The sequence below is a fragment of the Epinephelus fuscoguttatus genome, linkage group LG10, assembly GCF_011397635.1.
Source record: "Epinephelus fuscoguttatus linkage group LG10, E.fuscoguttatus.final_Chr_v1".
Lineage (NCBI taxonomy): Eukaryota > Metazoa > Chordata > Actinopteri > Perciformes > Serranidae > Epinephelus > Epinephelus fuscoguttatus.
The window spans coordinates 34,360,816-34,373,226 of record NC_064761.1 but is presented as its reverse complement, the minus strand read 5'-3'; the positions used below and the strand labels follow the sequence as shown (position 1 = coordinate 34,373,226).

General features: G+C 40.5%; 1 protein-coding gene across 4 annotated transcripts in view; it reads left to right on the top strand.

Moving 5' to 3' along the window:
• The window catches only part of LOC125895673 (uncharacterized), a 33,894-nt gene extending 24,078 nt beyond the window's left edge, over positions 1 to 9,816 (top strand). For 3 of the 4 annotated variants that reach the window (XM_049587712.1, XM_049587716.1, XM_049587715.1), the window contains 4 exons: positions 3,673 to 3,931; positions 5,969 to 6,001; positions 6,574 to 6,714; positions 9,661 to 9,816. In XM_049587712.1, the coding sequence (XP_049443669.1) occupies positions 3,673 to 3,931; positions 5,969 to 6,001; positions 6,574 to 6,714; positions 9,661 to 9,668 (441 nt within the window). In that variant the 3' untranslated portion in view covers positions 9,669 to 9,816. Of the gene's footprint in view, positions 1 to 1,118; positions 2,092 to 3,672; positions 3,932 to 5,968; positions 6,002 to 6,573; positions 6,715 to 9,660 lie in introns of those variants that run through there. The other variant, XM_049587713.1, reaches the window with a different exon arrangement.
• The last annotated feature ends 2,595 nt before the right edge of the window (positions 9,817 to 12,411 follow it).

Here is a 12,411-nt window from a genome sequence, read left to right as displayed (position 1 = left end):
ATCAGTTATTACGTGTGCGTTTGGGCGCACAGGCCAGACAGCCTCCTTTCCCAGCTCAGCAACATAGAGTATTACAGATTTACTTTAATGTACAGGTGGGTGACTATTGCTTCATTGTCAGCGTGAGATATATATATATATATATATATATATATATATATATACAGTACAGGCCAAAAGTTTGGACACACCTTCTCATTCAATGCGTTTTCTTTATTTTCATGACTATTTACATTGTAGATTCTCACTGAAGGCATCAAAACTATGAATGAACACATGTGGAGTTATGTACTTAACAAAAAAAGGTGAAATAACTGAAAACATGTTTTATATTCTAGTTTCTTCAAAATAGCCACCCGATTTCTGAGGCTGGTGACTCGGATGAACTTCTCCTCAGAAGCAGAGGTGACTCTTGGTCTTCCTTTCCTGGGTCGGTCCTCATGTGTGCCAGTTTCGTTGTAGCGCTTGATGGTTTTTGCGACTCCACTTGGGGACACATTTAAAGTTTTTGCAATTTTCCGGACTGACTGACCTTCATTTCTTAAAGTAATGATGGCCACTCGTTTTTCTTTAGTTAGCTGATTGGTTCTTGCCATAATATGAATTTTAACAGTTGTCCAATAGGGCTGTCGGCTGTGTATTAACCTGACTTCTGCACAACACAACTGATGGTCCCAACCCCATTGATAAAGCAAGAAATTCCACTAATTAACCCTGATAAGGCACACCTGTGAAGTGGAAACCATTTCAGGTGACTACCTCTTGAAGCTCATGGAGAGAATGCCAAGAGTGTGCAAAGCAGTAATCAGAGCAAAGGGTGGCTATTTTGAAGAAACTAGAATATAAAACATGTTTTCAGTTATTTCACCTTTGTTTGTTAAGTACATAACTCCACATGTGTTCATTCATAGTTTTGATGCCTTCAGTGAGAATCTACAATGTAAATAGTCATGAAAATAAAGAAAACGCATTGAATGAGAAGGTGTGTCCAAACTTTTGGCCTGTACTGTGTATATATATATATATACACACAAACATACATTATACACACATGGCTGTTCTCAACATAATGCAGTAACTGAATCAAATCAGAGCAGATTGAAATGTGGCTTTCTACATGCTGATCACATGTATAGAGACATTGCTTCGAAAGCATAATTTTGCGGATCACCAATCCTTTATGCTGGAAAGCGAAACTACAGCAAAGCTGCCCAAGAGAGAAATCTAGTTTGGTGAACTAAAGCTACTTAGTAGGTTGAAATACTTAATAAAAATGACGAAATTGACAGTGTATATGCGATACGACATTGTAACAAAATTATGATACAAAAAGTCAGCTAAAAATGTCACTTAATTGAGTTTATTGCAAGAAATGCCCTCTTGTTCAAGGTCACAAGTAAACCAAAAAAATAAAATACCCCACTATTCAAGGGAAAGTGCAGGAATATCAGCATTGGTTTAGTGTACCATCAGTCAGACACCAGGATTACTCAGTTAGCCAGGTAACCTCTAAAACTGCATGAAGCAACTTTTAATCAATAGCAATAATCAGTGCTTCTGACTAATTGTTGTCAAAAGAGGTTTATTTACAGCAGAGAAACAATTGCAAAATTAAAGCATTATTTTCCTTTTATGGCCCAAATTGTTTGTAGTTTCAGAAGTTAACTACACAAAACATATTTATGATAAACTTTTAACACCCAACAGGAAAGATTCAAACATCTCCAAATTGAGAATGGGCACTTTTACGCATGGTGGCAGAGCAGTGTTCTTTTCATCACTAATTTGTGATTATAGTGATCATGGTGACCAGTCAGTCAAGATTTATACAGTCACTGACACACACATCAACTCCAACACAGAGAATCTGTGAAACCACAGCACAAACCTGCAGCACAGCATTCATGGAAATTACACCATGCCGTGTCACACTCCGAGGTGACTCAACTGATGTTGTGGTTTATAGGTCCATCGCAGGGTTGCAGCCAGCCACCAGCAGATTTTGGATTCTGTCAGCCACTGTGGCAGGTGGCGGGAAAAAAAGCTAATTTCCAACCCAGCCCATCGGCAAGTTTGGCGCGGTGCCTCATGGTATGTCGTGACCCCACCATTACCCAGTAGGCTTGGGCCAATTTCCGCTTTAACTGATTCAGTCTGGTTTAAGAGCTCCAGCTGGTTTAATTTACGTTAACTGGTGAAACCGGGAAAAAAAACACTCATGACTTTTCAGATAACATCAGCGACGTGTCACGGGGCTATATTCAACCTGTCTTGCATAGTAATATTCATCATGATGACAGCTTTATAAGGTTTAAAAAGGAAAACCGGCTTTGAGGTTCTGCACAGGTTGTGACAGGTTGCTGAGTGATAGTCATCAGTCAGTTGTTAGCTCTGACTAAAGGACATGTCTTAACACTGTTTTCATAATGTTATATTGTTTCTGTGACAGTGTGCCATGCAGATGTCAGGATGTTATACTCTTTTGAACCTCACTGAGGAGTTTTGCACAAGTGCACTGAAGTCAAACTATTGGCTGAATTACAAAAGCACGGCATGCATAAATTAAGAGAATAAAATTGCATCAAAAGATTAGAATGAATCTTGCATTACCGATGCAAAAGCCAACTTCATTAATTCCTCCCTGAATTCTGCCCAAAAATATACACATTGCAATAATTGAAATAAAGTGTGAAAATATTTTCCATAATTCCCACTTGTGTCTTGTTTGTAAAATATTGTAGCTGTAGTGTTTCATACATACTGTATTAGCAACAAATGTGCATGTAACTAAAGGTAAACATGCTGGTGTTTTCTTGTACTTGTATCTCAGTCACTCAACCAGAAAAGTCCTGCTCTCTCGCAAAATCATGACTAAGATTATAACAGTCATAATGATAAGGATAATTACCATATGATTATATATATATACTCCAGTATGTGATATGTCACTGGACTTATTCTTTCATGTTTGTTTCGTGCACAGTACTCAACAGTTACTGATTCAAAAGTCTACCCGAGAGCACAAAAGGCTACACTTTCATTTTGACGTATTTCCTCCGAGCCTTCAAGCTTGGATCCGTCGTCGAGTGGGTGGCCTTTTGCCACACAGCTGGAAGTTGGACCCTGACATGGATTAATCCATAGAACAGAAACAAGAAATGACTGTGGGCAAAGCCATCGGCTGAAAGGAAATCAATTTTTTAAAAAGTTGTTCCTGTATTTTACCACAACTTTGCCACCTTCCAAGCAAGCCACAAAAAGCCCCACCAAGACTTGCAAAATATACACAAGAGCTTGAATTTAGCACAGATTTAGGACCGAGAGGGACTGGAACTGGCTGCACCATCAATCTTTAAAAACCACAGTAGAACATAAATGATATCCTGTTTTACAAATGTCATAAACCAGTAAAATGGTGGCAAACCACAAATAATTAACACATGCCTGCAGGAGAGTGACAAACCATCAAAACCCTATGATCACTGTGCTGTTTCATCTGTCAAATAGCTGAGTATGTGCACTGTGTAGATGACAATCATTTTTAAGATGCAGAGTGTGTGTGTGTGCACCATACTGTCAGCCTCTGATTCAGACAGATGTGAAGAAATAAATGGAAACTTCTGATGACTTATCTCTTGTCCCCTCTTTTGTTCCCTCCCTCCCTCTCTCAAGATGACCTGCTTCAGTTCATCTGATCCAGCTGCAGTGAACGCCACCTTGCTGTTTGACCTTGACAATGACGATGAAAATCTCTGGACTAGAAGCAGCCATGGGGGCCCACTCCCTCTCTGTTCTTCCCCCTCCAGCCCTCCTGACTTCCCTTGTTGGGTCTGTCTTGAGCAGAAGGTCTACGCTGTGTGCCGTAACCTGACAGACGGTGTGAAAATGATGATGGAGGCAGGAGGAGTCTCGGTGGACCTCTTGAAGAGCGGTAAGAAACTCCAGATTTGTTTTGATCCTACTGAGACAAGCTTTACAGAGTCTTCACCATTAACATGACAAGAATAGTAGCAGTAGCAATAGTATTTGTTGCAGTACTAATAATACAAATGATGATTTTTACTATTACAAGCAGAAATGGTAATAGTAACCTCACTCCCTGCCACTAGGAGACTATTTGCCAGTGGACAGGGGGTTGAAGCTCCAGAGACAGATTCAGCAGCGGCTGTAGCAACTTGAATTCAGCTGGCACAAACCCCCTGCACAGAGGTCACAGCATGCTGAGTCTAATCTGTGTAATGGCAGTAACAGAAAGTTTGCTGCTAGTGTGGTGAGTTAACGCTGGCCAGGCTGAATTTGAGCTGCTACAGACTGACTTCGCCAGCAAAACCAGAAATCGACCCAGCTAGACTACTCACCCATCTTTTAAATGGTTATGTCTCCAGTCTGATCTTGAGTGCACATCTGACAGCTATGTGGTTTGTTTACATGATGGAACAAAAGTGCATATTTTATAGGGATGCACGATATTGGATTTTTTTGCCGATATCTGTTATATGCGAATATGTAACAACTAATTTGGCCGATAAAGATATCGATTCGATCGTATCCACTTTTTTTCCCACCTGATTTTAGTGATCACCAAGTGTCTTCTGTAGTTGAATAAACATCATATTTTGCATGCGTACTCTTATCATGATGGCCCACCTGCAGGTGGAGACATAAGATACAATACTTTGCAATGTGTGCAAAATAAGAAAAAGCATGTTGGCCGATTCTGATAGTTCATTTTAAAACTGATGATGTGCCAATATTATCATCCCTAATATTTAAAGATGGAGTCTATGATTCCAATCCAATACACTTTTGCTGAAATTCAGTAGCTGTATTCTCCTCTCAGTTTACTAGCTGTCTCTTCTGTGTGCACAGAAAAAAATCTGGTGTTCAGACACAAACCTGGCTCTGTAAATGGGAAACCAACAAGTGTCTCAGACCAACTTTCAAAACACTGGTGTAGCCATAGCAACAGGGAGCACTGGGGGTGCACTGGGAAGAGGAAAGACCATTGATAAGGCAGCTGGAGTATAGGGCGTTGGAGCAGTAACAAATTTGTCAGCACCGGCTGAGATCCGGAAATCCACAGTGTATTATCAAGGAAAGATGACTGAGATACAGTCACAGAGGAGAAGGTCAGACAGACAAAAAATGAAATGGAAGGGATATGAATGGGCTAGGGCAAACAGCCGCTTTAATGTCAGTGAGGTTTTTCAACAGAGAGAGACCTCTGAGAGTTAAAAGGCATGGAGATGGAGGTTGCTCTGTTTTTCCTAGAAAGGTGGTAACCATACTTTCGCTGTTTCACAGAACTAATACCTGTAGGTCAGCTTTGAGTATCACTGTCTGGAGCTGGTCAGCTGGCTCTGGGAAACCATCTCGTCCTCTTTGCATATTAGCTTTGCAGCAGCAACTGAAGTGACACATGCCACAGCTAACCCTAACTGATGTTAGGTAACTTTATATTGCTTCCTGTGCTATTCGCTCTGTACACCATACAACTTTTGCAAAAGATTTTATTGCCACGAAGACCTAAAAACACAACCGCCAAGAGAAAGTTGGGGATCCGGCCGGCCCCTGGATCAGACTGCTGGTGCTGGTGTATGCTTTTGCTGAATTAGAGTCACTACAGCAGCTAAGTGAAAGTTTTTTCCCAGAATCACAGACTCCACCCTTGATGGAAGCATTGTGGACAAATGTCTCATTCGCTGTTAGGACACGGTGTCATTATGTTCCACTCTGGAGCGGCTCCTGAGTCAAGTTCTGGTAAAAGATAATAGCTGGTAATTGATGTAATAGTTAAATAGCAGTAGCAACAGTTGTAGAAACTCTGATTGCAGTAGTAGTAGTTATCGTAGCACTGTTGGAAGTAATGGTATTAAATTAGCAGTAGAAACAGTGAAACTTTTATCACTTTTCTTGGTCAAAACAGTTGAACACTGACAACTAACCATGAGCACTGTGTTTTTTACAGACTGCCCCAAACCTTCCTCTGATGGTGATGGTGGTAAGTGTCACATGTATTCATTTACACACTTTTCCTGTCAGATAGTCTGAACCTCATGTGTGTTAGACCCCTCCCCCTCTGACAGGTTAAGAAAAGTGTCACAGACAATGGTGGAAGATGTTATCTTTTACTTAAATACAAGTAGAAATGCATCAATGTGGAAACACTCTTCGCCCTTTGTTTAAAATAAGTGCCATCTGAATAGTCAGTAGGGTTTAAATAAGCTGTATTTTAGCACCATCTGGTGGTCGACTGTAAGCTACACTGTAACCAAACTGTCCACGATTTATATTATAAAGGAATAATATCACAAGTTAAAACAAGAAACCTGAAATTGGACAAACTGCTTTTTTTTATCTGCATCAAATAAAACTATCAGTTCAGTCCATGTTTCATGTACAAGTTTGTTGTTAATTGATTATTAAAAGACAGAGTCCAAACTGAGCCATTCCCATCTTAAATACCTCACACCTTCAGCATTCGATCCATGCTCCCAAACTCATCATTAGAGTTTAAGCTCTGACTTCATGTCTCAATGCTGTTGTGTGTGTTGTTCCCTCTGTGTTCAATAGGTGCTTCAGAGTCACAGCTTCTTGCCATCATCATCCCCATCCTCCTCCTCATCATCATCTTTATCGGGGTGCTTCTCTACATATTTCGGAAAAAAAGCTGCTGGAATCCTTCAGAGCCAAACAGGGTAGTTGTAGTCAGAGGTAAGTAAAAACCATTGACTCCACGCATGTAATGTGAGTCATCAGTGTTATGACCAGACTGAGGCTGAACGTGCTCTCCTCTGAGTCATCAGGTCAGATTTGGAGGGAAATCTGCAGAGCATGATATTTGATAGTGCTGGAAGTTAATTAGGCTTTTCAACCATAATACGTTCAGCAGAAAGAAAGGACCAGGGGTTAAAAATAAAACAAAACACCAGGTAAAAAGCTGCAGCACCACATTTTATAGCACAGCATTTTATATCCAGGACAACCCCAAGTACAAAAAAGAAATTGTTTTGCTGTGTAAAACTTGAATAAAAACAGAATGCGATAATTTGTAAATCCTTCTCAACTTATACTCAATTGAAAATAGTCCAGAGACAAGACCTTTAATGTTCAAACTGATCAATGTTGTTGGTAAATATACTTATTCTCAGTTTGATGTCTGCAACATGTTATGATAAAGTTGTGACAGGAGTATGTTTACCACTGTGTGACATCACCTTTTCTTTTAACAGCACTCAGTAAGTGTTTGAGAACTGTATAATAGAATAACAAGATGCTTGACGACGCCCTTCTTAGTGCCTTTTTCGGGCGTGTTTTGCTTATATTCTTGAAGCAGCAGTACGACAACAACCTTGTTCTGCTAATGCTTCATCTGTTGAGGAGGAGAAGGGAGGTAGAAGACCGTGCTGTGGCGAATGGAAACCGGTGAGTGCAACGAGTCCGACTGCTCTATCTCAGCCTGTTGCTATGCAGCCCATTGCTACGCGCGCTATATATGTCATCGCACCAGAAGGGCAAGGAAACGAGCATGCGCAGAAAGACCGGAATGAAATTAAAGAGGAATGAGTGTATTCATGCACACAAAATTCTTTCATTTGGAATGACAAACGGAATAAACCACCCCCTTTAATCGAATTTAATTTTCAATCGGAACGACCATTTACATGACCATTTTTCAATCTGAATGGCCTTTCATTCAGATTAAAAGTGGACTTAAACTGTCCGTGTAAACGTACTGAATGCATCTCATTGTCTCGCTGGAATAAGCAGGGACGTCCCTGAAAAAGACTTCGTCTGGATGGCAGCACATGTTGCTCCAGAACCTGTCTGTACCTTTCAACATTCATGGAGCCTTCACAGATGTGAAGTTACCCATGATGCCATGGGCACTAACACACCTCCATACCGTCACAGATGCTGGCTTTGAGCTTTGAGCTGGTAACAATCTGGATGGTCCCAGAGGACAGGACGTCCATGATGGACTGGTCAGACCACTTTGTGTCAGTCTGTCTCAGATGAGCTCAGAGAAGTGGGCGGAGCCATTTCTGGATGTTGTTGATATCTGGCTTTTATTTTGCATGGTAGAGTCTGAGGTGTCATCTGTAGATGCGGCGATGTGTTTACTGACAGTGGTTTTCCAAAGTGTTTCTGAGCCCATGAAATAATATCCTTCATACTGTCATGTTGGTCAAAGGTCACGGACATTCAGTGGTTTTCAGCCCTGTCCCTTACATGCAGAGATTTCTCCAGACTCTCTGAATCTTTTGATGATATTATAGATTGTAGATGTGAAATCCTAAAATCTGAGAAACTTGGTTGTGAAACTGTTTGACTGTCTTTCGCAAAGTGACCGTCCTTGCTTGTGAACAGCTGAGCTTTTTGAGGATGCCCCTGTACATCAGTGGCGGTTGTAGGTCTTTCAAACAGGGGAAGCTCACTTAAAATTTACATCATAAACTTTGTCATATTGTAGCGAGGCAGTAACTCATAAAAGGGACATTTAAATGAAGCTGTTTTTCAACCACACTCATGCCATAGAACCACAGCAAAACACACCTCAAAGAATTCAATTCCTCCAATCATCATGCATACACTGAGTGTTCTCTCCCGCCTACCGCTCCATTAGGTCCCAGGGAAGCTGAGCCTCCCTGGAAGTGAGGATTTTGTTGCATTTATCTAATGACCATCTCGCTTTGCTGCATGAAAAAAACCTGCTCAGTGCTGTCTCATAGGAATGCTTGGAGGCTCCGCGCCCACCGTGCTGACACGAGAATGTATGACAGGGAGGTCGTGTTTGAAAACTGGTGATAAACAGCTGACGTTTGACCGTCATAGTCATGATGTTAAATGCATCCTAGCACACGTTTAATGCAATGTAAATTCTTATTTTAATGTAAATTCAATAGTGCATATTTGACCATTTCTTCTATGAAATTTTAGGGGAAGTTCAGCCTCCCTTGTTGTCTCAGAGCAATCGCCCCTGCTGTATACCCAGTCTTGATGCTGTCACCAGTTTACCTGCGGAACATTCCTAACTGGTGTTTTGTAGCATTCAGCCACCTTCCCAGTCTTTTATTGCTCCTGTCCCAACTTTATTATAACATGTTGCAGACATCAAATTCAGACGGAGTGCGTATTTTACAAAAAGCAAACTATCAGTTTGAACATCGAACACGTCTTTGTACTGTGTTCAGTTGAATAAAGGTAGAAAATCGAGCCATCTTCTTCTTTCCATTATCTTTTCATGCAGTCACACTGCTTCTAAAAAGCTTTGTGTTCTGTTACATGGGTAAAAGAATGTGTCTTTATGTCTGTAAAAACCTGAAGTGGTTTCTTGTGTTTAGTTTTGAACAGAATGAGACAAAGTGCAAACAAAAGAGCAAACAAAGAAAATAACTAAAGTAATGACTGAACCTGCATCAGTGTGAACATGGACTGAAATATTTGTTTGAGTCAAGTCTCATCTTAAGAAAACATTTAGCTTTCTGATAATCAGTTCAAGGACATGAAAGTTTGTACTTAAATGGTTTTTAAAGCAGTTTCCATTTAACTCAGTAAAACAAGAAGTTAAGCTTAACATGCACGTCTCAACTCAATCTCAGCATTACTGTTACGTGTTTGTGAAACAAATGAACTCACAGTAAAACTCTTGTGTTACAGAACGGTAACTGAGGAGAGCGAACAATCAGTCGCCCTCAAGAACGGGACCTCCTGAAGGGAATCTGCTGACATCATGTTTTTTCAACTGTAAACATGAATTTTTAAATACACTAGCACCCACTCCAGCCACGGTCAATAAAACTATTAAAAACAGCAGTGAAGTGTGAATGTGTGATATTTTACAGACCTACTGTATCTGAGGATATCTTCATACCTTTATCTTTGATAAACATCTGCAGCTTTTTTCTTTTATGATGCATCTCATCAGTAACGCTATCTACACAGGAGAGTCCAATGATGGCCACAGAGCTTACTGTTTTATACATTTTATGTTAAAAAAAAAAAAGAAAGAAAGTAAATCTGGAGGAAATTTGGTGTCAGCAGTTACTCACAGGCCATGACTGCAGCCCTGACCATGTTTGCCAGCTCCTACCAGCCTGTTTACTCCACTGAGCTTCTTCTGCGTCGTCCTACCCGTCCCTGTGATCGTCTGGGTGGCTTTCCTATGAGCTCCAGGTATGTGGTACAGCACTTTGGCACCATTCCCACAGCCCTGTAATCACCATCACCAACAGGCATGAAAATCGCTCACCTATCGGCGAAATTCGCTGTTTCTAGGTGTCCATTTCAAGAGGCCAACTAGCCTACTAGGTATTGCATAAGGTTATTATCATTTAAACCTGTACTAAAAGAAAATACGTGCTTGCTGTTTTCCTGTGGATATATGCAATTAACGTGAGGTGGTGCTCCCAGTCCCAGGGACAATGAAGCTGAGGGACAGACTAACCCCCGTTGTGATGAGGAGGATGACACCAGAAATATGACAGGTGCAATGTGAAGGCATAGCCTACTATGCATTACATTTTAACCAGAGGAAAACTTTTTTAGTAGTATTAAGTGGGATTTTTTTGTTGTAGTAATAAGTTGACTAAAAGTGCAGACAATTATATTGTGCATAAAATTAAATGCATTAGGATAGAGTCATATGCTCTTATTTTAAGTTAAATAATAAGCGCATAGCCATTTGTGGCCAATTCATTATTGCATTTATTTTATAGCCTGGAATTGCAATAACTGCTTATTTTCTTATGCAACTGATTCTGAGGACAGTGTTTGTGTGGTGTGTACAAGCATATAGAGGATTATATCAATTCAATTCAAATCAAATAACTTTATTTATCCCCGAGGGGCAATTTAAGAGCAGCACACTGAGTAGTTCAGAGGAAAAATACAAAAGACATAAATAACTACAATATAAAAACAAGTTTAAAAAAAAAAAAAGGTAGAAACGTGTGGGCCGGTGCACCTGAATGTCCCTGGCTGACTTTGTGTCCCAGTCCGCCCCTGGTCTCGTCTCTTATACAACATATGTGAACATGTAAAAATACTTTATTTGCACTTAATTATACATTCATACTTTTGTTTTTATGCAATCTTAAAATTCTGCGTGTAACCACCACTAGAGTAAATCTGAAAGAAATCAGATATGACCATTTGGAAGCTCATTCTTCCACCAAAAAAACAATCCAGGAGCATAACCCCAGAACCCCCTAGCAGATGCCAGGTCTTGTATCCTTCTCACCATTTTCACCCCGACCCATTTTCATGCCTGCACCAAGTTTAGTTTTAGTATGTACAGAGGCAGCATGTTATCACATCTTTTTTTTTTTTTTTTTTTTTTTTTTTTTAAGATCTAAAAGGTCAAAGGTTCACTGTTCACTGTTGCAAAAACATCATAACTGAGGAACAGAAGGGTGAGTTGGTGACACATCTTTCTTATCTGCAACTTGACTGGAATGGAGGAGGCACACAACCACAAGGCAGTACTTGTGGAGAGTCTTTATCTCTTTAACATCCTAACACATCGTGAGTCATCGTGTCAAATACTTCTACCATCAGGTGACAAAAACTACATTGTAAACCATACAAAGAGAGAGCCGCTGTTTATTTGAACGGGTGACTGCCCACATGACACGTTCCAGGGAGCAGGTTAGAAAGTCTGAGGCTTTTGATGTTGAAAAACTACAGGAAGCCTATAGAGGTGGGAAGCACCACAGGCTCCACGTTACGATATTATGACGATATTTAAAGGCAGATTTATACTTGTGTGTCAGCTCTATGCAGAGCAGACGCCGTAGCCTACACATGTGGCCCATGCTGTTGAGAGCATTTATGCTTGTGCAGTGGTGTGTCTGTAGCTGGGTTTCCATTACCCTTAGAAATGGCAATGGAAACAACTGAATTTCGTAAAACCTCTCAAATATCGCTAAAAAGTTTTTACGCTCTCATGAGGTGGTTTTTCATACATGTCGATACAGACGGATGTCGCAAAAGTGTCATGGAAACACTTCTAGTGCATTAACACGTCAAGTGACCCCACTACGTCACCGGACAGGTTCTTTAACATCCGGTTTTACGGCGGCTGCCATATAACCAAAACAAAATGACACGGTATGTGTGGACAGAGGAAACCGCTATCATCCGCTGCCTGCGTGTTTTGTTAAAAATGGGCACAGCAACAGCAGTAGATGCAACCAAAACCACATTGCCAGCATCAATAAGATGATGGAGTAGACTTTGGACATCCATTTTTTCTTATGAGAATTACACAATCCCGCAAGACGGAGCTTTACGAGAATTACGGCTTAGATGTCAAACACCTTTCAGTGGAAACACCTGCAAGCCGCAATTGTACTTTATTGAAATTGTCAAAATATTGCTTTAATTTTGTGCAAAACTGTAATGGAAACC